General features: G+C 34.8%; 1 protein-coding gene across 1 annotated transcript; it reads right to left on the bottom strand.

Annotated features, from left to right (window-relative positions):
* Nucleotides 1-308: 308 nt before the first annotated feature.
* Nucleotides 309-26,695, bottom strand: LOC122046696 (calcium permeable stress-gated cation channel 1-like). Its single transcript, XM_042607507.1, has 12 exons — nt 26,391-26,695; nt 22,325-22,663; nt 21,145-21,294; nt 19,427-19,562; nt 18,216-18,317; nt 16,841-16,960; nt 16,628-16,708; nt 7,249-7,589; nt 5,842-6,087; nt 3,737-4,061; nt 1,482-1,715; nt 309-712 (listed from the first exon to the last, which is right to left on the bottom strand). Exons 2-12 carry the CDS (start codon nt 22,636-22,638, stop codon nt 455-457), a joined length of 2,307 nt encoding a protein of 768 aa, XP_042463441.1. The 5' UTR covers nt 22,639-22,663; nt 26,391-26,695; the 3' UTR covers nt 309-454.
* Between the last annotated feature and the right edge of the window lie 1,081 nt (nt 26,696-27,776).

Genomic DNA, 27,776 nt, shown 5'->3' with positions numbered 1-27,776 from the left:
AGAAAAGAGATCAGAAGCACCAATAATTTTTATTTGGTGTTCTAATCTCATTCTTTCACTATAAGATTAGAATGAATGGTACAAGCATATTTATGATGCCATAAAAACAATACTTTTCACAATACTTAATTATCTTTGATTATGCAAAACTGTTTTGTCCTTGATCATTACACAAATAATTTACTTAACAAGAATATTATGAACGTTATATAACCAACAAAGCTTAAATGAACAAATTTCCTTCTTTCCTAGGTACAAACTCCAGAGAGCAGACACCGAACCGATCTAGGAAGTGAAGCTGATCGAGATTGTAAGAGCAGATCGTGAAACATTTTAGCCAGGTTCAATCTTTCAACGCAATTACAAACACTTGCTACACACACACAGATTATGCACAGATCACTATTTTATAAAAATACTCTACATATTTCATTGGAAAAGATAGTTTTGTAACCTATAGTCGTAATGGGACATCGACATCGGAAGGTGGCGATGATCGGCCATGTTTGCTGGGGATCGGAGTGTTCCTGCGAGACTGGCGCTTAGTTGGTACCAGTACGCTATCACAGTCTTTCTCGTCATCGGATGCTAAAATATCTTCATTCTCCTCGTCATCTTTGAACACGGGGTGAAGGTATGCATTTGATAAGTATGCTTTTAAGTTTAGGTTCGGCTCCCGGGCATGTTCTAATGTATCTTTCATCATTGCTTCCTGAAAGGAAAATAAACACGAAAATGTCTTGTCAGAACCGTAAAGATTGAGCTGTTAACTGCATTGTGAATATTGTGAGCAAAACAATAACATTAAAGAATCATATGATATCATAAAACAAAGAAGATTTGTTCGTTTAGTTTCATTTTTCATCAAATTGACATGGTAACACCAGTTGTGACAAAAGAGTTGTCTATATATTAAGAGGGTGGGTATCCACTCCCAAATGACTAAGCATTTGGAACGGACTCCATCTCAATTCAACAGATACAAGAAAACTTAAAATTGTTGATCATAATTTCATACCCTATCAGTTTTAACTATTGTTTCTTCTTAATGAAGAAAGCAGATCTATATATAGCCCAATGAACGACATGACATTTCTTGAGGAATGCATCTGAAAATCTAAAATGAATTTTCATTAGTTAAAGTCGTCCTTTTTAAGGGCGCATTTTCAGACCCTGCACTTTCCTAGTTTTTTCTTCAGCATGCCTCAGAAAAGCACACTGACCCTTGCCCGGGAAAGCATGGCAAGATTATCCATTATAGTATGCAATTTCTCATTTTTATTGAGTGAGCAAGTTAAATTGGTAGGAGGAGATTTAGGTTGGTAAATTTATCAAGTACAAGTTTTTTTTTTCAGAGCCTTAACCATGATCTGATGAACGATTGAGATCTATAAATGAATACTGCCTGTAAACAATGTAAATTTGCAACAAATATCAATTGAAATGATTCAAGCAATCAAAAAACTGCAGGTAAAAGATACCTGAAGTGGATATCTAACAAAAGCAGGTTCATAACGATTCTTGCAATATCTATGAAACCATATAGTCAAAATAGGAAGCGCAATGAGGAAGGGTGTTGAATCAACAGCTTTCTTTGTACTTAAGAGTCCAAATAGAAGAAGTTGAGATATGATCAGTGCAGTGATAATGCGTCCATGAACATCTGGCCAAAATGCTGCTGCACTCTCATATTCTTGGTTATACACATTAATAATCTATATCACAAGAATAATATACATCAGAATAAATTTAGTAGAGTAATGAGATGGAAAATTTTTGATTGAATAGATACAAAATATGTATTCTAGGAAACAGAAAACCACTAGCTACAGATGTGTAAATTGTAATGCATCATACAAATTGAAGAGACAATTATGGTCTGGTTTTGTAGTTTGTAGCTCGCTCTGTATCAGGACACTGACATGAGTAGAAGTACTTTTCCCCCTTTCATAGTGGCAGGAACCCAATTGAAGTTGACAAGTCAAGTAATTAATTAGAAGCAAGAGCCAAATGATAAATAATAAATAAGCCTCTGTAAGTTATTTGATCTCATGAATACTTAGACAGGGCACTTTATTTATAATGATGCTAAAAAAAGTGTTCGAGGGATAAGAGGAAGGGAAGGTTGCTAAATTATGGTAGAAGAGGGAGTAAAGTGGGCAACTGTGTTGTGCAAATAGAAGCAGTAACAATAATCCAGTTATGTTCTCTTTCATCTCACTGAGAGGTTCCCCCCTTCTCAACAATGGTAGGAAAAACTTTCGAGACAGCAGTTGGGCAAGTAAAAAATCTATGTGCGGATCTTGGTCCTGCAGTGCAATATCCTCATAAAATTGGCACAATGGCTCTTCCATCTTTCCACCAAACTCTCCCTTAGGTGTATTCAAGGCTGCTCTTAGAAAGTGTCCATGACATGCTATGCCTCTCATGGGCAAGCTTGTGGCTCATTGGGTCCAGACTGCTGCCACCCCTAACAGGAGGAAAAAGAAGCTTTGATGACTGTTTTTGACATCTGAAAGTTCCAGATATAGCCCATATACATAACCTCTGAAATGCCAACCAGCTCAGTTGATAAGGAGGCTAAGAGTTGTTGTCAAGGTCTTGATTTCAAAATCTACCAGCCCACCTATATCTTTGAGTGAAATTTATACTTTTTTCTTCAAAAAAAAATTCCTACATTTCCAGTAAATGGATATGTAGAAACGGAAAAATGAGGAAAAATATCATTCTCCAACAGCTGGCATTTTACTGGATTTCTGATGCAGTCATGTGCCTAACTGAGAACCAGAACATATAGAAGTATTTTTGCAATATGCCAGTGGGCCAAAGTACTATCCGGAAGCAATTAAACGAAAATCTAATATATGAAGAAAAAAAAAAGATATAAAATAAGGTAAGATGGTATAGAAATGTTCAAAGGATCAATATAATTTATAGTTTGACAAGCTCTTTTAAAAAAAAGGTACATCGGCTACCTTAGCGGCCCCCCTAGTGCCGGCCCCACGGATATGGAGGGAGGTTCATGCAGATACACAGGTCATAGGCGCATGGCGTGGTAAACCCTAGGTCGTCAGTTCCTGAGAATCGACCCCTAGCCATTACGCCAGAGATACCATGCGCCCACCGTCTGCGCTACGCCCTGGGGGCTTGACAAGCTCTTTAAAGTGGAAGGTGTGAGTGGAGGAGAAAAACCAAAGAAAAATATAGTGGAGGAGAAAAACCAAAGAAAAATATGGTGTATGTGATTAAAAGTTCATAGTGATAAAATGTTGCATAAAGTTCAATGCAGGTTAAAGGACATGTTGCTAACTCCAAATATGCTGGCCTAGAAGACTTGATATTGATCATTGGGCTGCCTCAGTAACATATAACCTTTTTTTATTGTGCCTTGATAGCCTGACATTCCAGGACGAAATCATTTGAGATCTTTGTCTAAATAAAATATTCAATGCATGTTACACCAGTCCCATTTTATCTCATCTCTTTCTGCTTATATATCCTCATATCCTGATGGAAGTGAAACAACACAATAGACAGCAGCTACCAAGTATATTATTGAAGATGGATAGTGCTACTTCATTGTTAAAGAGAAGATCTCATGTCCCAAGTTCATGGGTCTATACTATATATCATTTTGTACAACGGAAAGAAATTAGTAATGAAATTGAACATGATGTAGAGAAAATAACTAGTTAATTGGCATAAACTTAACAATAATAACTTCACAATTGCTCACCTGATGACGAAAGACAACATATGCCAGAGCAAAAAATACTAGTATGAATGGAAGTAAGAAAGGTGTGACAGCAGAATAGACAAGACCAAGCAAGAAATACAGCTGTATCTGAGGCTCAGATGTAGAAAACTCAATGCTTCCTGGATCCATTGCTTCTTCTCTGTCCTTTTCTGTCTTTACCAAAAAGAAATTCTTCAAGTGGAAGATTATAAGAGACTTCAATCTAAGAATCTCCCCAGCAATTCCAGCCCAACCATCAGCCATGATAAAAGAGATGAAAAAAGATGCTTTCTGTGGAATGGATACACCTATAGTCTTTGGGATTCTGCATAGCAGAGCATGCTTCAACTTAGGTTCAGAAAAATAAAGATTTAAATCTTCAAAAGTGTCTGATACAACAAGAACTAGTGGATTAAATTGCAGCATGAACAGATTTTCAGAATTTTATCAGGTTGGCCAATTAATGTCAGGTGTCATGTAGAATGTACATTGCATTCAAGAATAATTTAATATACTTTTATTCAGTGAGACCTAACACTGGAATTGTTAGCAGAAAAAGTCATAATATTGTACACGGTACACCGCATAGACATGTAATTCACGATTACAGTATCATCAAAATGTCAAAGCAATAGATGTCCCTTTGTTGATTATGCACGCCCAAGAGAGAGTCATTTCACAATGTGGGGCTAAAGGGTGGAGTTTCTTCTCCTCCCTTCCTCTTTGCTCCATCTTAACATACTTCCTCAAACCCAACAAAGTTAAAAGTGATGCTTTTTAGCAAGGAACTGTCTTGTACCATATCAAGCACTAAGGGAGTATAATTCCAACCTCAAATGCCAAGCCAATAAGGTTGGGGTCCTTTTTACAACCAAAAGATCCTTAATTAGCAATGAAGGAATGTAGAAGGTAGAGTTTCATCCTTTCCTCTCTTCCTCTTTACTCCATATAACGCATAATGCATACTCATATCAAATACTAGTTGGCAGTTGGATTAATAGTGGGGCCAGTTGATGCAACAACACAGGGTACTTGTTGGTCAAAAGGAGAAAAATAGGGGCGTTATGCAGTCGAGGAGAAGAGAAGTGAGGTGCAATCAGCAAAGAAGATTACTACTGAAGGGGCAACAAAGAGAATTATTACTGAATGGCAGAGAATAAACATAAAGGCAAGCAAGTAAATGAAAACAGACAGAAAGATCAAATCGTGGAAGATAGGAGACATATAAAAAACATAGATATCAAAAATGAAAATAAAAATCACAAGGCTTTTGACTCATATGACTAGTACACCAGTGTGTAGATTAATTCAAAACCATGCACCAGCAAATAACAGCACCTGTGATTTGAAGGATTGACCAATGTTTGGGAAAACAATTTGATTGGAGCCATTTCATTCAATTAAATTACTTTTTTATTATATTAACTAAAGCTTTCTTTGAACTCCTCAACCATGCCAACCTTATTTTCTCATGTTATCATATACTGAAATTGCACCTAATTTCTGTTGAATACTAATTTTTCATGTTATCCTTTTTAGTACTATATCCATCTTAGCATTCTCATCTCTGCTATATTATTTATATTTGTAGGTGGTGCTTCTTAATAGTCCAACCTGAATCAATTAATATGATGGAACAAGCATTTTCCTTCTAGCCAAAAGGGAAGACAACATGAATCTATTAAATATAATGGATCCCACATTTTCCTTTTAGCCAAAGGAGCATATAAAACTCTTCTTGTTTCAACTATCATTTGTTTCCAATTAATCATATATCCATAAACATTTTCTTGTTGAACACTAGATTCAAGGTAACTAGAACTCTTACAAGAATTTCATGTTTGTCTTATTTATTCTCTTGATTGTTTTCTTATTATTGGTCCATGTATTCAATTTTAGTTCTACTTAGCTTGAAACCTTATATTTCTTAAGTTTAGATCAGTATGTTTAGTACCTACTATTTTAGGTTCATCAATAACTTAATGTGCCAGTGGTATGCAACTTTAAAGTGCCAGTTCTATCAATATAAAAAGATATGCAAAAACAAAATATAATTTTACAGAAACATCATTGAATTGATTTTTAAACACAAGTATAGAACATACTCAGTTGCTGACTGATGAATAAAACTACGCAGTTGTTGCATCGCTGTTCCAGCAATTATGCTCACTAAGAATACGTTCACTATCAGAAAGAGGTAATATTTAGATGCAGCGCGTCTCTGGAGAGAGGACAGGGAAACAAGTCCTTCGAACTTTGACATAATCATCAATATTGTTGGCAGAAGTATAAGAAAGATCTTCAGAGCAATTCCTGGGAGAAAACCTTGGATGAATGATTTGATGACAGGCCTGTGTAATATCCAACCTGATGTAAGTAGAAACAGAAAAAGCATAGTTTCACCATGAATCTACTCAAGCTAATACCTACTTCATTTAAGTTGTAACTTTTATCTAGGCAAGTATTCTGCACAAAAATTTACATTCATGATAATCCTATTGACCAGAATAATATTTAGAGATCCAACAAATAATAACAACCAAGCCTTTATCCCACTAGGTAAGGTCGGTTATATGGATCCGCCTACGTCATTAGGCTCGATCCCCTACTATATCCTATCTATATTTAAATGAATTTTATCCAACAAACAACTAGAAATAATTTCAAAAAATATATATAACATCAGTGGAGAAGAGGTGGAAATGACTTTAACTCCATAGGCATGTGTCAAACCTACAAACTGAAAGAACACAAAATTACATGTCCAACTAGTATATTCGAAGTGATTCATAAAGTTCCTTTTTCCGCATCCCAAAAAGTCTGAAAAATAATCATCTATGTTAACTATACATTGTTAATATGATGTCCGGCTGAAATGTTAATGTGTATTCTATGCATGCTTGGTGAAAGTTTTGATTCATATTCAGTATTAATGAGCAATGACTAAAACCACAATACAAAGACCTCCAACTGAAGTTCTAGAGTTTATCCTTTCATTCTAGTTTCAGTTTAAGCAATCACAGATACATATTAGAAATCATAAACGAGGAACTTATACTTCTAAGTTTTATTCTGTTAACAATGCATTTTAGGAAAAGAAGTTTCATAATTAAGTCTAGAAGCTTGTGGTTTAGAGATTATTATGTTCACATCTCAAACTTAAAATTTCAAATTCAACTAAACTATGACCATCTCCAATTCTTGGAGATCTCCTAATGTGTTTTTTAGGAGGAATATTAGAAATCATAAACAAGGAACTCCATATTCTAATATAGATTATGTTAACGATGAATAAGTCTGGAAATTTATGGTTTAGAAATTCTAGGTCCATCTCTCAAGCTTAAGTTTCAAATGCTTCAACTAAACTATGATCACCTCCAATTCTTAGAGATCGCCTAATGTATCTGTAGGAGGAATAAGATGGCTTGGGTTCTTTCATAACTGTGGAGTATGGTGTATAATAAACCCAAAATGACTAAATAGCCAGAAAGCCAAGCAGTAATTGTACTCACACTTCAATTAAAGGCTTCAAAAATGGAGCTACCTTCTCAATACCCTCAATATTTGCGAGGGATTGAACAAATGCAACTGGAATTGTAAAGAAGAATATAAGAAAGAAGAAAGCAACAGCCACTATCAATCGTCTGACTGTAATGGAAACAAAAGGAATGGCTAGGTTATGCCAATAAACATCGCGTGGTTCTGGAGCCCATTCAGTCAACCACAATGTGGGATTTCTAGTTTGTTGTGTCTGTGCACAAACAGCAGCTCCCCATCGTGTTCGGAAGGAAACAAACGCAGCTGGCATGACAAACTTGGGCATCTTTACTATCTTCTCACGTTCAGCAGCTTCCTGAGAATATATATTTAACAGCAAAAGAGGCAAACTAAATTAAAATGAAAGAGCAGACGCTCTATTGAATTTAATTGGACAACTAAATTCAACAAAAGTATATAATATATTTTAAGATGATAGAATAGAATCCAACAGCATGCAACATTTGTTAGTTCTCAAAACACAAGAATATCAATCTTATGAATTTCAAGCAATATCAACCATATTGGTCAATACAATTACAAACTAGTATTTTATTGAAGTTTATTAGCTGTATATATATGTGTATATATTAGCTAATATAGCTGTCAATTATATTAATTATAGTTTCCTAAAATAGGCTCTTCCCTACGAAGATTCCTAGTTTTGTATATAAATATGCCTCACTCTTTAATAAAGTAATAATTTTTTTTTCAAACAACATAGTATCAAAGCCTTACAAATTCGAAATTAGGGTTCCATCTCAGCTGTAACCTTCATCAACTCGCCGCCCATTAGCAGTTGTGTCTCAATCTTCCTCCTCCTTCCTGATTGATTCGCTAATCGTGGGGTTCACAACTTCTGGCAGGGACGCGAACGTACACGCCCGTGCGTAGGTTTGTCCGTGTCTTGTTAGTTTGAAGCTTCCTTCGGATTCTTCTCTTATTTGACTTCTTTTGGATAAAGTCTTATGGCTGAAAATAAGTCTTCCATTGTGATGGATGTGGTGTCTGTGATGTCTAAAATCACTGACTATAAGCTAAATAATTCAAATTGTTCGTCTTTATCTACTAAGTATTGATAAAGATGATCGTTTGACTGATGATTTTCCTAAAGATAATTCGAAGCAAACATGGCTTAGAGAGGATGCTCACTTGTTCCTTCATATTCGGAATTGTATTGATAGTGAGATAATTGGTTAATCAATTACTGTGAATTTGTTAAAGAACCGATGGATTATTTGGAATTTTTATACTCTGGAAAAGGGAATCTCTTCTCCCGCATGTATGAGGTTTGCAAAGCCTTTTACAGTGTGGAAAACCAAGATAAGCCTATGATCAATTATTTTAGGGCGTTCAAGAAAACGCATGAGGAGTTTAATACGCAGCTGCCATTTAGCCCTGAAGTGAAGTTCAACAACACCAACGAGAGCAGATGGCTATCATGAACTTTCTCACTGGCCTATCTCCGACTATGAGTCTACTAAGTCACAAGTTTTCTCCAGTTCTAAGGTCCCCACTTTACAAGATGTACTTAGTCGTCTTTTTTGTATACAAAGTACCGTATCCGTTCTGCTTAGTGGTGCTTTAATAAGTCGTAATACTAATTATGTGCCTAGAAACTAATATCAATGAAAACAAAGAAGGTGACTCACAACACTTCGAAACTTGGCCGCCGAATTCTAGTGGTATTGTGTGCAACTACTGTCGCTACAAAAATCAACAAAAACACTTGGCTCATATTGCGTCTACTAATGATGCCTCTGATAAATTGGTCCTTATCTCTAAATGAATTTGTCAAATTCTCACAATATTAAGAATCACTCAAGTCTTCATCTTCCTCAGTCACTACTATTGCTGATTCAGGTAAACATATCTTCTTTTCTCATCCTCCAAATGGGGCATTGATTCTGGTGTCACGAATCATATGAGACGTAATCCTAGTCTCTTTTCTACTTTTCAATCCAAAGCTCACACTCTTACCGTTACTTTAACTGATGGGTCTCCATCATATGTTCGTGGGTATGGTACTATCAATCCTACCCCTTTACTTCTTCTTTCCTCTGTCTTACATTTACCTAATTTATCCTTTAATTTGCTCTATGTTAGTCAACTAATTCGTAATCTTAAGTGTTGCATCTCATTTTTTTCCTGATCATTGTTTATTTTAGGAACGTTTGACAAAAAATTATTCGTAAAGGACACGAGTCTGGAGGCCTTTACATTCTTCACACATCACTCCCAAATTCTTTTATTGGCTCGAGTGTCACTTCTCCGTTTGAGGCTCATTGTAGGTTGGGTCATCCATCTCTCCCTTTACTCCAGAAGCTTTATCCACAATATAGTAAGGTATCTTCATTATATTGTGAGTCGTGTTAGTTTGCAAAACATCACCATCTTAGTTCGAGTCCTAGAGTAAATAAACGTGCTACCTTTTGAATTAGTTCATTTTGCTATTTAAGGTCCTTGTCATATTTTGTCTAAACATGGATTTAGATATTTTGTTACTTTTGTGAATAATTATTCTTTTGTAACTTGGTTATATTTAATGAAAAGTCGTTTTGAGTGATTTTCTTTTTTGTGCATTTTGTGCTTTAAAACTCAGTTTAATATATCCATATGTACTTTACGAAGTGATAATGCCCAAGAATATACATCTGATTTATTCCAATCTTATATGGATCAAAATGACATGTTTCATTAAACCTCTTGTGTTAGTACTCCATCCCAAAATGATATGGCAGAACGTAAAAATATACATCTTTTTAAAACCGCACTAGCCCTTTTATTTTAAATGAATGTTCCCAAACTTTTTTGGGTTGATGCAATTTCTACATCATTTCTCATTAACCGCATGTCATCCTCTCTTCTTCATAGTGAGATCCTTTACAAAATCTTTTTTCCCAATAAGTCATCATTTCCTATTAGCCCTATGATATTTAGTAGCACTTGTTTTGTTCGGGATGTTCGTCTGCATATCACTAAATTAGATCCTAAGTCTTTGAAGTGTATCTTCCTTGGTTATTCTCGAGGTTATAGATGTTATTGTCCCAATATTAACAAATATCTTGTCTCAATTAATGTTATCTTCATAGAAGACACCTTATTTCTAGTCCTCACCTAGTCCGACTCGTCAAAAGAAGGATGATGATTTGTTGGTGTATTCTATCACATCCCCCGCATCCGTCTCGAAACCGACTCCGGTTAAGCCTCCTATTATTCAAGTCTACTCCCGTCAACCTCTTGATTCATGTCCTGCACCTACTCCTTCGTCATCAGATCCATTCCCAAGTGATGATCTTCCTATTGCGTTACGAAAAGGTAAACGTCAATACTTATCCTACTTCTTTTGTTTCTTATAACAGCTTATCGTCTTCCACTTATTCTTTTATTGCTTCACTTAACTATATCTCTATTCCTAAACTATTCATGAGGCAATATCTCATCCTGGTTAGAAAGATGCAATGATAGAGGCGGTGAATGCTTTATATGACAATGTCACTTGAGACTTAGTCGATCTACCTTCAGGAAACAAACTATAGGATGCAAATGGATATCCGCAGTTAAAGTCAATCTGAATGGGTCACTGGCCACTTGCCAGATTGAAAGTCTATTTTATCGCAGGGGCTATGCTCAGATCTATGGTGTGGACTATTTTGACACTTTTTCTCATGTTGCAAAATTGACATCTATTCAATTGTTTATTTCAATGGTCGCTACTCATTATTGGCCTTTACATCAACTTGATATCAAGAATGCCTTCATGAGGTGTATATAGATCAACCTCCTGGTTTTGTTGCTCAGGGAGAGTTAGGGCGAGTTTGCCGTCTTTGAAAATCTTTGTATGGTTTGAAACAAAGTCCTCGTACTTGATTTGGAATATTTAGTCAGGTTGTTGGAAAATTTGATATGATGAAAAGCAAGTCTAACCATTATGTGTTCTACAAGTAGTAGGAGCTTGTATCATTCTATTAGTTGTATATGTGGATGATATTGATACTACAAAAATCTCATCTCTTAAATCTTTCATTCATACTCAATTTCACATGAAAGATTGAGGTACTAAAGTATTTCTTGGGTGTTGATGTTATAAGGTATAAAAAAGGTATATTTCTATCCCTATTAACTGAGACAAAAATTGGGGACAAAGTTTTGTAATGCTCCAACCTCCAAGGACTCAGAACATGCACCTCACATGAGATGGGGAACTATTTGAACGTTCTTGAGATATCGAAGGTTAGTTGGGAAGTTGAATTACCTTACCGTGACTTTTCCAAATATTGCATATTCGATTAGTGTTATCAGTTAATTTATGTCACCTCCAACAGTTTATCATTGGGCAGAGCAAATTTTGCGTTACTTAAAAGGAGCACCCGGACGGGGTATCATATATGCAAATCACGGGCACACTCATATTGAATGTTTTTTAGATGCAGATCGGGTAGGTTCCAAAATGGATAGAAGATCTACTTCAGTTATTATATCTTTCTTGGAAGGAATTTAGTCGCATGGAAGAGTAAAAAGCAAAACGTTGTATTACGATCCAATGCAGAGTCAGAATATAGGGATATGACATAATCTATGTGTGAGATAATATGGATACATCAACTCTTGACTGAAGTACGAATTAAAATTTCAGAACTAGCAAAATTATGGTGTGATAACCAAGTCGCTCTTCATATTGCATCAAATCCTCTATTTTATTAGCAAACTAAGGGCATTGAAATTGATTGTCATTTTGTTCATAAGAAAATTCAACAAAACTTGATTTCTACAGGATATATAAAAACTGGAGAGCAACTAGGGAACATCTTCACAAAAGATTTAAATGGGGTTTAGGTTGATTATCTTTGTAACAAGTTGAGCATGATTAATCATTGTGCAAAAGGCGGGTCCCGCCGCCCAGCGGCCCCCTAGGCCTGGCCCCACAGGGATCCTAGGAGGAGATAAATCAGCGGTGAATGCTGGCCCGGATAAAGCGTGGTGTCTCCGGAATTTAACACAGCCGGCCCAGATTATTCATCCAGTGCGCGTCCGTGGACCTTCGACCCTACGACAGAGCATGATTAATCATGCTCCAACTTGAGGGGGAGTATTAGTTGTATATATCTGCATATATTAGCTAATATAGATATCAATTACCTTAATTATAGTTTCCTAAGATGGGTTCTTTCCTAAGATAAATTTTTAATTTTGTATATAAATATGCCTCACTCTTCAATAAAGTTATGAATTATTTTTATCTCAAACAACAAATTTCAACGAATGATAGGCACACCATACAAAACAGGGTGGACACTATCCACAGTAGTTTATCTACCAGGTAGCACCCTAATATTTCATGCAAATTAGTTTATTACTTAGTACCTCAACTAGATCTATGTAGTTGTGCTTTGCATTTAGGGAAAGAGAGAGTTGTCAAGTTTTTTAACCTTTCTAAAGGAAAATGATGTGTGTAAATTATGCATATTTATAGGCATTGTTTATCCTACATTACTTATATTTTATGAATATAATTTACATTATCGTACCCTATTTTATTATTTTGTCATTGCTTTTACTCCTTTGATTCGAAGATCTAGTCTTTTCGTATTTTGATTGACATGATGTATTTTTAGAGCAAAAATAGAACATATTGAACATTAGAGCAAGCTTGGAGAGACTTCAGCAAAGCCAAGGTCGTGTCTTACTTCACCAAGGTCGTGCCTTACTTCACGAAGGCTTCCATGGTTCGGTCGTGTCTCAAATGCACGATCGTGTTTCTCGAATGAAATCAGGGCTAAAACGATGCTAAAACTAAGCCAAAAGCCTCCCACACGGACAGACCACGCTAAAAAGCATGGCTATGTCAAAAACAAAGTATGCCCAGAACTAATCATGGCACAGCTGTGCATCCCAGGCACAGCCGTGTCAAATTCTAGATTGCAACTAAAAGTAAAATGGTCATAACTTTCAGCTCAGTTAGAGTTATGAGTAGTGCAACCTATCAAAAGTTAGATCATTTCAAGATCTACAACTTTGTCCAACTCGAGAAAACCGGATGTAAGGGGTGAAAAATCCATTTTAGCGGAGTCCAACAGATGGAGTGGATCTAGAAATTTTGGGAAGGTATAAAAGGGTCAAGCAAACCCTTGCTTGACTCATCTTAGACCAGAGGAGCCTTCCCCGGAGCAAGAATTTTATCCGAAAAGATTAGCAACACATTGATAAGAATACTCTCCTCTCTATTTCATATATTGAGTTGTAGATTACTATTTTTCTATTTGTATTTCCTTCTCCATGAAGTAGATATCTGGATTCTAGGATGTAGACTATGATGTGATGTTAATGTGTGAACTATGTATTTGGTCATTTCCCTATGACATGTTTATGCCTTGTTCCTATTTGATGAAATGCGTGTATATGTGAATGTGATGAATTGTGGTGGATTGGTCACCTTCTAGAGGAGAAGCTCTAGATTGTATGACTGTGGGCCAAGGAATCCCAAAAAGCGGACTTTCTAGAACAATTCTCTTGAAAGGAGGTCAATTCGCTACAAGGGGATTACTAATTAGAGGTTAATGAGATTTTTCCAATTTAGTGTTAGAAAGTGAATTGTGTAATATAAACTGTATGGCAAAGGGACCCTATCTGACAAGGGGTATCCCTTAACCGGACTTTCTAGTGTTATCTCTTTACTTAATAGCATTGATGTTAGAATTTTAATGGTTTCCCAATTTAATGTTAGAAAGTGACTTGTGTAATCTAGACTGTATGACCGGGGGCCCTCATGTGACAAGGATATCTCTTTATCCAGACATTCTATGTTACCTCTTTACTTTATAATATTAGAAATGGTGTAAACACTCCGGTGCAACTTTCATGGGTTCATATTAGTAATTTGGTTAAAATCCCTACAAGTGTGTAGACATGGAGGTAAGAAAGTAAACAATACATAGGACATCAACTAGCAATGTAGTGAACCTGAAATCCTAGAATCATTCCCAAATCTAACTTGTCCCTTCGACTGCTTGCCTTCCTAGACCTTCTCTGCTCTAGGCCCTCTCTCAAACCTTTTTCTCTCCCCCTCTCACACACACACTCTCTCTCTCTTAATCTCTTGCTCTCAAGTCTTCACACATCCTTTGATTGTTTTGATAACTTACTTTACGAACTTGACTAGTGCTTAATCAACTGGATTTGATATTTTATTACTCGACAACATAACTATGCACTTGCGGTTACAAAGAACAAGGGGAAAAACCTACCTGAAGAAAAAGGTTCCTTTGCAACAAAAAAAAAACACCAATATATATCCACAAAAGTGAGGCTGAAAAATCAGAGAAAAGCAACAAAAGTTAGCCTATATTGTTGTCAAAAACAATGTGATCTCTATCCAACCAGATAGACCAGATGAACATTAAGACCGAGGAGAAACAAGCTAGCTGATTTAGATGCATGATTTGTCAGAAAAGGTGATTTGTCAGGGAAGCCCACAGATCGCCAATGCACCAAACAAGTGGATGCATTCCAAGTTTCCAACTATCCAAGAAAAGGTGATCAATATCCTTGGTGTCATAAGAGAAAAAATAACAAGAATAACAACCTGCTAATAAAAATTCTTTATTGTTTTAAAAATTCTAACAATCTCCTGATAAAAAAATCTTCATTGTTTTAAAAATTCTAGCAACCTTCTAATAAATATAAAAGCCTTTTATTTAAAAATAGCAAGAATAAAAATCAAACATAAACTAAGCCACAATGGTTACTGTAATCGGAGAGTAATGAAGGGAGAGAAAGTACTAAATCCACACAAGCTATATGAGAACAGTGTAAATTCAATGAGACCTAAATTCAACAAAGCAAAGTCCTGTGATATATCAAGTTCTTAGGATGAAGCAGGGAAAAGGTTAGGGGACAGGTGACATGAGGAGACAAACACTGGAGAAGTAGCATAGTTCATTCCAAAACTTTATAGGCCCATTGTTGTCGACTGAGTAACTTACACTGATGTTGACAGCTCTGCTTGGATGCCTACAACAACATAAGTGAGAGAGAATCCATGAATGGATTGCTAAGGTCAAGTTTTGTCAAGGATTTGGGGATGTTGACTTAACAGTAGGTTTATCTCTCAAGATGAGTGTTTAGAGAAAATTTGGATCGTATCTGCCCACAGAAAGGCACGTATCATACTCTCCTGGTTATGTTTGTCTGACAGTTGGATTTTCTCAACTCCAGACTATACATGTCCTATTTATGGAGCTCAAATCAGAGTGGTGGCGTGACCCATGTAACTATCAGTCTGCTGAGTGCCAACAGCAGGTTGGAAAATGTGAGGAAGCATTAGAACATCGGGTTATTGTCAGGAGGTCTTGGTGAGTTCAGTTATGCAAAAAGTAATCTGGGAAATGTCTTGACATGAAGATTGGAAGAAATTGCTTACTGATTTCCTTGAACTGATCTCCACATGATTGTATGTGATTGGTCTGGCTCTAAGCAACATCTACCAAGGTTCAAAATCTTAAGCCGTGTCAAAGTTTCGGTGTTTGAATTTTGGTATTGTGCCGACGTTCCAATGCACGGTGCCAGCAGTGAATTGGAGGATGAAGGAGATAGAAGATGAAACCAAATGAGAGATTATTGTTCCAAATATCGAGTTTTGGTAACTTATCAGAATCATACGTTTTGAATGTTTTGTCCGGCATGGTATGAGATTCCAAACCACGGGATCTACAAGCCACATGTCATTATCTGCACCCTTAAGTGTTTCCTCCCGCTACTTGCGGTTTGTAAAGCTTCTAAGATGATTGATAAATAAAATTTCATCTGCAATGATACAAATGAATTCTCCTCTTTCTTCCTCCACATTTTTCTTCTTTTTCCTATCTCTAGCCAATCAAAGTCAGCAGCTAAAGTATGCCACCAATAGCATTTTCAGTGTGTTCATGACACTCTTTAACATGTCTACTTGCAGGGGACTAAGACCTTCAAAGTCAGCAGATCAGGGATTCTACCAATAGCATTGTAACTGTGTTTAATTGCACCCGGACATGTCTACCTATCAGGACTAAGACCTAAACATGGCAAGGTTGCAACCCTCAAGATAAACACCACAAGACCACTGCAGTTGTTGATAAGGGATTGTGTGCAGAGCACCTTAGCTTCAAGATAGAGTATGAACTTGGATAAACATTTACATTCAACTGAAGTATGGAATGATCAATATGACAATATTTAGACTAAAGCAACCAGACATCTTATTACTCAGTATCTAAAAATTAGGAGAAAAATCCTAGTTACAGTAAGATATCATTATTAAGCAAAAGTACTATAATAAAAGAGAAGCATCCAATAAAGGATCCAATGAATATCACTTACTTTGTCAGAGAGCTTATCGATCTTAGATGTGTAATATTCAATTGCATCCACCTTGTCACCCCACAGTCCCAGAAAACCAGTCTGTTAAAATGAGAACAAAAAGTGTCATGGATCCAATAACTTCTGGATGCATGTGTTTATACAGACGCAGCTAAAATAAAAAAAATCAGAATTCATTCAAAAGAAAAGGAGTGAAACCATCCTTCAAATAACCTTGCAAGTAGGCCTTTGTGATGGATTGCGTTCATATCTCAATTGATAGAAGTCTAGCCAGTTAACCATTTTTTTCTTCTCTTCAACCAGCTTAGCAAGGGTATTTGCATTATACACAACCTATACAAACAATAAGATAGAAAGTTTAAAACTTTTTTCACAACGAGATAGCTTCATATAATTCTTTTATCAATCATATGGTATATACACTCATCTTCTCTTTACCATATTTGTATCACTGCACTTCTGTAGATTTCTAATGAGCCCAGTGAACCAAAGTCAATATCTTCATACTTAGTGCTAAATTTAAGTGGAAGTGGAATGTGATACTTCTAGTAACAAGATGAATCCACAATTAGTGTCTTCACTGGGGTATCCTAGGCTGAAATATTTAGATCCAAAAATCTGGTATTTTGACTTTTGTTGGTCCTCTAGGCATTCATTATACATCTTATTAATCAGTATAAAAGTCAAAATTAGCAACAATTTATATGAGCAGAAAGGAATTAATTGAACTCACATGTTCATCATGCATGCATGCATGCACTCCCCTCAAGTAATTATTTTCAGGTCCCTTTTTTTTTCACTTTGTGGCGACATATGATAGGATTTCACTTATCCAACTAATTTACAAATTAATTGACATATGTTAACCATACAACAATGAGGAGAAAGCTAAGAGCAAAAGATGTTGAGATTCAAGAAAACAAAATCTCTGAAAAAGAAAACGAGAATGATTACCAATTTTTGGCAAAATAATAATTATCTCTCTCTGATATCACCATGAAATAACACATTAAATTTATGCTTAGATTACTGTTAATCCAGATAGCTGATATGCCACACGAAATGCACATTTCATCAAAATTTGGACCATTTTCAGAAAACACAGTTAATCTATGTAGTTTGAATTGATTCTATCATCACTATACAAAGCTCCTATACATAATCTAGAGCTACCCAATCAACAAGGATTTAACAGTTTAAAGGAAATGCGACCTCAAAGATCATTTGACCAAACACATCAAATGATCAAAGCTATAATTCACGCAATACACAATCTTTTGAGCATCCATGATGATGATTAAAGCACCAACTCAAAATCTGCAAAACCATAGGTGCACTTCCTAGTTCTAAATTATGGATCAATGACTCAAATACAACAGCAGCACCAGTTATGAAAGTTGCCTATAGACATGTAATGGCCAAACCCGAATCTCTTTATTAACTCATACCAAACACTTTAATCATCAAATTGCATCAATTGCATCAAACACTTTAAGGCATATGCAGATATTAGTTACATAAAGCTATGCACTACATCATGATGATGGTGCTCATCCATATTCAACAAGCTCAGTTGTGTTAGGAATACCTGATGGGTTAAATAGTGATCACGATGATTGACAAGGAAAAAATGTTCAACAAGCTCATCAACTGACTCATCTGGATCAGGTGGCACATTACGAACAAGGACCTGAAATGTTTAATTCCAAAGTCAATTTCCAAGTAAGAGAAGAAAACAAGGGAACTCACACTAGTGAAATTTTTATCTTTTGGTCTCAACCATCAATATTTTTAAATGTTACTGCAGCACTCCGAAATATATAAATATATAGGTCGAGTATGTACACAAACATGTGCTCATGATCAATGGCAAAGTTACGTAGTACCACAAATAATGATACATTTACTAAGTCACTGCACATGGCTAAATCAACATGAATGACCATCAACTTTTTCTGGTAACAATTTTTTTTAAGCTGGATTGGTCAACGAGTTAACTAGAAAACTAATTGTCAATCAAAACTGGTTGAAACAATAGAAAACATCCAGATGACATGGATTTGTTACCCATTCAACCAGGAAATAATTAGAAAACATCCAGTTGAAATGGATTTGTGACCCATTCAACCAGGAAAATCATTAAAAAAGCATCCAGATGAAATTGATGAGTGACACATTCAACCAGGAAATCATGACCCAGGGGAGTTCATGGTTAAACCGTTCAGTCAGATTTCAAAACACAATAAAAAAACCTTGACGTGTTGCTAGAGATTGAATGAACTTCAGAAATGCAGAACCCCATTTAAACATGAAAAAAGACAAATTAGATAATGATGAAATGGATTTGTTACCCATTCAACCAGGAAATAATTAGAAAACATCCAGTTGAAATGGATTTGTGACCCATTCAACCAGGAAAATCATTAAAAAAGCATCCAGATGAAATCGATGAGTGACACATTCAACCAGAAAATCATGACCCAGGGAGTTCATGATTAAACCCTTCAGTCAGATTTCAAAACACAATAAAAAAAACCTTGACGTGTTGCTAGAGATTGAATGAACTTCAGAAATGCAGAACCCCATTCAAACATGAAAAAAAGACAAATTAGATCATGACGAATATTGGCCAACAGAACTAAGAATTTCTGCTAATGATAATTAAGAGACACCAAGTGATTAATCATCAAAGACTAGCTAATAGCAAAAACAGAGACAAAATGAGAATTTTCTCTAAGATATCAGTACTCAAGAAAATTGTGTGGCAAAGCAATTTGAAGAGATCTTGAATGTGCTTACAGTGAACTGATCAGGACGGCGTTTCACTGACGCAAGAAAATGTAACCTCATTGATGCAACAATGTCATACTCCTTATTCAAAACATAACATGTCCAAAACGTAAAGGCATATGCCATAACCACATGGGCCCAAAACCTGTAGCAAAAATGTGCATGTTGAAGACAAAATGATATTGTCAACCAAAGGCAAACATAAACTCAAAGGTGAGTCAAGCAAAAAACTGGCAGTTTCTACAAGCAAAACATGCATTGTAAAGTAATCAAGAGAAAAGAAATAAAGGTATATCTTCGTGATAACAATAGAAAGATGGATGTTTGATTTGCGACTAATTGTAAATAAATACAAATAGTTGACAGAACGCATGATGTAATTCTACCAGCTTCAAGATAGAGCTTTCATTGGAAGCTGATTTGCCAAAAAAGCTGATCCGGCTTGTCATCAAGGCCATAGTTTTCGAAGGGTACAAACAGCATTTCTTTCATATCTCAAATTTGTGACTAACATAATGTGCTGAAATTGGCAGGCATTTCTTACATTTAAATTAGTATCAAGGTATAAAATATGATTTTGTGCATTACTTTCATGCTAAATTCGGGTGCCCTAATGGGAATAGTACGCTTCCATCATCGTATTGTGCCGACACTTGCACAATTTGACATGCATTGGGCATGTTCGGACACACTTCGGCACGCATTAAAGTATATTGAGATGAATTTAGATGAGTTTTCCTAGTTTATTTCCTCCTAAAACTAAGATTACAACAACTAATAATTGTACCCAATACTCATCATGCTTCAACATGTATTAAAGAATGGTGAGATGATTTAGACAAGTACTACTCATATGATCTTTTCTACTTTTTAATAAGATTATCAATAAGATAGCTAAACTAAAAATAATTTGTTCTCTTTTTTTGATTTGATGCGCGTAGAGATGAAAATATAAAAGTTTTCCTTCTATAATCTTTTAAATAAACATAATACAAAAAACTAAAAAATGTTATTTGAATTCATCTTGACACATGTCGAAGTATATCGAGCCACGGCAAGATACAGTACGCATCAACACAATTGACACGGACTACACAAACTACTAGGTCAATAGTATCAAATTTTAATAATTTGTCAACACAGTGCATTTCCACTGTGCCCTAGCACGACATGAGATTTTAAACCATATTAGGATTATGATTATATAATTAAATTGTCAACATTATGATATGGAACCACGCAAGCTTTCATATCATAGGAACTCTATGGGAGGAGTGGAGTCTAATTGATGAGCCAGTTATCTTTTATACTCCTTGAAAGTTATTCACCATCTTTGCAAGCCTTTGGTTCCTGTGATATCTTCAAAAATAATGTTCTATTGAAGACCAAATTATGCACACGTTTCATCAAATGTTCCATTTGGTGGGACTGGACCATTTATTCTAAAGCTCTCCTTCAAGCCGAAGCATGGATATCAATAGATATAGTTCAGTCTCACCAAAAGAAAGTCTCATCAAAAGAAAAGCTAGTCTTACAGGCATGTTTGATGAAACCTTATGAGGTATGATGATTGGTGTGTGTGTGCGCGCGCGCGCGTAAACTTTCCATTATCCCTTTCTATTGAATTAATTTGTATTTTCCTTTACATTCCTTTAACCAGTCAGATGTAAAACATACATAAACTAGGAAATTTTAACTGATATGTTGATAGAATCATAACTTCTCACCTCTGTGACCCTGAAGAGACATTGGATATTGATAGTTTGTCAATGTCACTGTACTCTAAGCTCTTCGAATCTTCTAGTTCAGTACTAGTCCAGTTTACAGGCACAAGAACACCAAATGCCAGGACTGCAATGGGAATAAAGATTTTAAGTCTGCAAAAAAAAAAAAAAAAAGGAAAACAGATGAGCACTTGAAAGGGGATTGAAGACAAAAGAAACTAATACATAATATAAGTTGTAAGCAATTGTGTGAAAAATAGTCAAATAATACATCACAAAGCATCAGAAATACAGAAATTTTGAAAATAGGAAAGTTGCCAAAAAATGTGTTTTACACAACGTAATGTGAAAATCTGAATCATGCAGTCTCATGCAAACCAAACGTCCTAATCTTATGTGCAACAATAATTAATTAAATATCATGATCCAAAATGTGATTCCCTTTGGTAATCTAATGTTCCATGAACAAAATGTCTCCTAGGGTTGGAAGACAATGATGAACCCAGTAGGAATATGATCCATGACGCATGATTGTGACCACACATACCATTTGAAGTACTTAAAACCAAGGCCAAAAAATGCACAAAGTAATCTCATGACCTTTCCTAGCAAAAAGAGAAAATAAGATGAGAAAAATTTATATTTTTTTATGCAAAAGAAGACGAAAGTCCTCTTTAAATAATCTCATGACTATTTTTTTTGTGAAAAGTCATTTATATATATAAACAGATTTTTGTTTGCTCAATTTGTTTAACGTTGAAGCTAAGAGGCTCCATGTCCTTTGGTCTCACATGGGCAAATGTGGTGGGACATTATAAATATAAATACAAATTCTTCTTTTTTCTAAGAGCTCAAGGTCTTGGGACAAGCGGTTAGTCAATCAACAAAAAAAATGGTATCAAAGCAGGGAGAGAGAATAGGGTTCAAATCCTACCTATGTCAGACAAAAGTCCATACTTCTAGGTCACGATGAGCATGATGGGACGTGGTGCATCTTAAAAAAAACTCATAGCACTCACAAGTCACAACTTGATCTCTAATTGATTTAATATATCAACTGTAAAATCTGTGTAACATTAGATAGCATATTAATTCACAAGTATCACACCAGATATAACTATATTAGTATTATAATGATAATCAACAATAACAAATGAAATAAATCCAAAACTTAGCTGAATACCCAATCAAGTATATTCGCAAGAAAACAGCAGAGTCAAGTCCTGCATGGTCTATAAGCTCTGGTTCAGGCATCTTGAGAGCGGCAGGTATCCATTCCAGAAATCGCAAGTATGACCTCCAATTGAAATTGACAAACTTTTGGCCAAATGTTCCAGCATGGGTTGGGCTGCTTCTTGAACCTTTAAGATACCATTTTGAAAAATAAACCCTGTCATTTACTGGCTGGAGCCTTAGAACAGCAAAGGCCACAAGGAATGCAAAGGCGGTTAGCAAGTTAATGGCTGCCGCAAGCCCTATGTCAGCAATTGTGGCCATAACTAACTCCTACGAGACTGAATTCCTGTGAATATATGTCATTTAAAAGTAAATTTAGAAAGCATTTCATTAACTATATATATAAAAAAACTAATGATATATTGATTCAGCCACAAACAATATATAATTTTTCTCCCCTTTCAATAATAAATACTAGGACATTTAGCGTACAAATATTCACATATGATATTTACTATAGCTACTTTAGCATTATAAAATTTGAAAAAATAAACAAGAAGTAACATTCGGTGGATGGTATTTGTGTAACAGTAGGTGTTGCTCCATTGAAAGCTGCATTCTAGTATCGAAATCAGCCTTTTTAATCCAAAATTCCAAGGAGCTACATTGTTGTTCGTCAGCCCAAATTAGTGCAAGCCCAGCACAATGGAGCCGCCTTTTTAACAAGTTAATAGACCAAAATCAAAATAACTAGCCTGATTTAGGATATTTACTTTATTTGCATAAAAGGAAAAGGCAGGAATTATAAATCAACTTCTACAAACAATACATCCAGAAGCATGAACACAAATAAAATCAGATAAAAACAAGCAGAGTTAATAAATGGCAATAGTTTTATCCAGAGATAATGCACTGCAAGTATAGCCTGCTTCCACAATATTTGACACTAGATAAGTACCAGAGAGAACTATAACCCCACAAATACTGATAATAAATGCAGACCCATTGATACATTTGATGCCAAAGAACTGCGAAGACTTTGTTCGAAACTCCAGATTTTAAAGCCATAAAACCCTGAAAGTACGACACAGATCAGACAGAAAGAGAAGGCTTCACTTGGATAGGTCTCCTTTGCTTGTTAGACTTTGAAAGTAGCTTATGCTTATTAAACAAATTTTGACTCATATTTGATTTCCTGTTAGATATCTTATTATTCCTACTCAGAAACCTTGCGTCTATTAGAAATATTAGTTTACTACTCAATTTGTTTAAGTAGTATGAGGTCTCTGTTAAACCTAAAAAAATCACCATTGTTTGCTTTCAAGCTATTAATTTCATTAGACACTTTCTTCTCCAAACAACAACATAGAAACGAGAAAAATCAGAAAGGGGAAAAAACATAGAAAGTGATTTGTAAAGCTGCTGTTCTTGAAGTCTGTCCAATAGGTTCTTCAGGATTTGCAGTTGGGCAAGAAATTATGCTAAAAGTTCTTGAATAAAAGACATTTGAAATGGAATCTATCATGTAAATGTCTACTAACAATTGCATTGAGGACCTGAGTATTTGTTTGATGACAGACATCAGGACACGGAAGATTTTAAGAACACTTTCTAAATTTCTTCAAACACAAACACAGAAAAACATCATAAACCTCCAAAACTTATGAGTCATTTTTTGCCAAAATGCTTTTCAGTATAACAAAATGCATAATGAAGACTTATGCTTTCTCATTATTTGCTGGCACAATATGTTAACCTCAGCAATGACTACAAACAAAAGATTTCAGCATCCGTCAAATTCCTATTTCGTATTTGTTTAATAGCTTTGGGTATAACCACGATATCAAGGTTGCTATCTGGACTTAGAACCTTAGAAATGATCCAAATTGACATAATTCTAAATAGAATCTAAATTAGACTAGGATCTTAGATCATATGAACATGCGATGCAATCTAAGTCTACTTGGAATTCTTACAAAGGATCTTTGTCCATTCAGCTATTCATTCTGAATCTTGATATTTATCATAACAAATATTTTTGTCATATTATGTGAAAAAATCTTCCATTATGTAAGATTCTTTTTATCTCCCACGTCGAAGAATCATTTTAATTATTATCGTTATCATTCATTTTATAACTATTATTAATCTTATAGAAGTTATTACTTGTTATATAATTATAGAACACTAAGGATTCTATTGTATTTTTATATAACTGCAATTTGTATGATTTTTTTATGGTCATGATATTGGAATGGTAGTGTCCCAACTGTTCATACTAATTCTAAATATATATATTATATAAGTAAATATTAATTAAGTTTAGGATCTGAAGATCCTCCAATCCGAACCTTTGGACCTTTTCAAGGTTGTCAAGATCAACATCTTCCCTAGAAACGGCAAAGGATTATAAGTTCAGATTATATGAGCATAAGATCATAAATTGAAATAAAGTATTTTTAGAACTATATTTGGCATTTATAATTTCTCATTTCTATTAAGTTTTAGTATATGATAATAATATTATCTACATTTCATTAAAATACAATAAGGCCTAATGAAAATTATTCATATGGTAGATAAATTTAACAATGGGATATAATTCTTGAAGTGTGATATCTTTATGTAACAAGTAGCAATTATAAGATGAATGATAACTGTACAATAGCTAAACTAAAATATATAAACACTTTTTTTAGTTAGTTAAAAGAATCTCATAATTATTTTTTTAAAAAAAAATATGCCACTAAAACATTGCCTAATTTCAGTAAATAGAATTTCTACAAGAAGGTAATTTATTCCATTTAGTTGAGCGTCATCAGAAGTGAGATCCTACAACCGAAAGATGAGGAATCATAGAAGAATTGTAGATTCATAAGATCCTAGGCCAATTTAGATCCTACCTAGATTTAGATTGTTTAGGTCAATTTGAAATCGTACGTCCTAAGGTCCATATCACAATTGTGACTACCATATTGTTGTAACTTTCTATGGTGATAACACATAGTTCTTATCCCTATGCAATGAGCACAGTGCTGAATCACTTACTGGTTGCTGCTAGAACAAAACTATAAATTCTTCCTACAAATCAAAAATTTCTTGAAGGATCTTAACCAAAGACAATCAGCATGAGGCATGCACATGTACCAGTCAGGAATGTTATCATGAGGCATGAGGTATGTACTCATGTAGACACGTAGGTCTCATCACACTTACAAAACTGCTAAAAGTACCAGATGTCTCATAATTCACACTTCACAACCCCACAATTGACATCAAATGTGCTTAATAAGGAAAAAGATTACGGTCAAAACTTCTGAATTAGTGTTGACAGTTTAAACCTTTCAATAAGCACTTTGAGCCATAAACTAAATGTAGTCAGGACTCAGGACTGCTGTCACACTAAGTAGTTGTACTTCTCTTGAATTGATTATCCAATCACTAACGGAAAGGGCAATGGTTGAAGAAATTCAATGCTAAATTCAGATTAGGTGAATATTCCTACAAATATGAAGCACTGATGGTGACAGATAATTCACAAATATCAGTCTTTCCAATATGACACGAAACAGTGTCTCTCATGTGCATTATCTCTTGCTGTACTTCATGTATTCTTCATGTGTGAATACAGGTAAGCATAGACTCACAGAAACTATTCTTAGTCATTCACTCAGACAAATTCTAACTCCGAGAAAGGAAATTGAGAGTCAATTTTCAAAACCTAAACCAATCACCAAATAGTATGTCAAATTCCCCAACAAAGAGTCTGTCAACTTTGGCTCCTACTTTCATACAAATTCGTTCCGAAAAATTCCTTCCTCGTGTCCGTAAGAACAAGCCAATTTTTTAGATATTCTGCACACGTAGGTAACCGAATATTATAAACATATCATTATATCACCCTCAAAGCTATAAACCAAAAAGCAACATCTGCATACTAAAAACATCAAAAACTGGTTTGACTTTTTTTTTCATTTCAATTTTTTTTTTCAAAAATTTGAGGAGGCAAATGGGAAACACTGAAAGATCCACTACAAAACAAGATGCAGAGAGCGCGTAAAACGGCCGCGTACCCTAGGATGAGTAAATCGGACGCGCAGAACTCAGCTTCCTCTTCCAAACCAGCCGCGATCTGTTCTTCCCCAGCACCAAACCTTTCCTCCTCCTCCAGCAACTCGCCAGAAACTCAAATCCGATCAAGAACAGCGCTTGATGGCGTTCCGTTCGACAAAGAAGAAGAAAATGGGAAATCAGTAAAGTAGAGATCTTCGGGTTCGGAAAGTCGATTTGGTAGCCAGCAGAGAGAGAGGAAACCGAAACAGATATTTAACGCCGTCAATCCATTTGGACTCCCATTTGAACGCTTTTTACTTTCCATTTATTTTGTTTATATCGCGTGCAGTGCCAACAATTTATCAATTGCTATTAAATGATCGAGTTGCGTTAAATATACTCTTTTTTTTAAAAAAGTTAATATTAATTAAATTAACGAGTTTAATGTCGGCAGGAGATATCTGAGTAATTTCCGTGAGGACACGTGGAAAGAGAGTATAAAAGAGAAAAAATAAAAATAACTTTAAAAAAATTAATTCTATTTTATTTTATTTTTTAAATCAAAATTCTTCCAGCCATTCTCCTAAATAGGCAGATGGTGTGATAAATAATAGGTAGGAGTGTAATTGAGTCGAGTCGAATTTTTAGATGTTTGAGTTTGATTCGTTTATAATTGAACCGAGCTCGAGCTTTATTTAACGAATATATTCATGACTCATGAGCTTATTCGAGCTTTTATCAAGTCTAACGAACATAATAAATATAAATTATAAATTTAAATATTTATTAAAAATTAAATTATATATTTTAAAAAAATTATAATATTCTGGTTAAAATTTATAATTTTATTCTAATAAATAAATTTAATACATTTGTCTATATTTTTCATAAATAGAGTGTAAAATCTATAAAATCAATATTAAAATTATTATTTTTTTATTTAAAAGTTGATTTATGAGTTTAACGAACATGTTCACGAGCTAACGAGCTGAATATTGTGAAACTTGAGCTTAATTTGTTTATCTAAGCTAGTCTCATTAAACGAGCTCAAACAAATTTTTATCGAATCGAACTTTGAATAATTTACGAGCGGTTTGACTTATTTACACCCCTAATAATAAGACGTTTTTATCCTGTAATCAAAGTTTAAAATCTACAATGCTCATGTACGTGATATTTAAACAACTAATGATATTGGTAGGTCACGTCAGAAGCCATCTGACTTATTTTATTTAGTAGCCCCAATAAGAAATTGAATCATCAATCTCAAAATTAGTGAGTGTAAATTGATTCCTCCTAAAGAAAGCAAATGATACAATGCTCTTAACTATATATTATATTTAAGAGGTGTTGTAAGATAATCGTTTTATGATTTATATTTATTTATTGAATAAATAAAATTTTAT

The sequence above is a fragment of the Zingiber officinale genome, chromosome 2B (assembly GCF_018446385.1).
Source record: "Zingiber officinale cultivar Zhangliang chromosome 2B, Zo_v1.1, whole genome shotgun sequence".
In the NCBI taxonomy this organism is placed as follows: Eukaryota; Viridiplantae; Streptophyta; class Magnoliopsida; order Zingiberales; family Zingiberaceae; genus Zingiber; species Zingiber officinale.
This window is presented reverse-complemented; position numbering and strand designations above follow the sequence as displayed.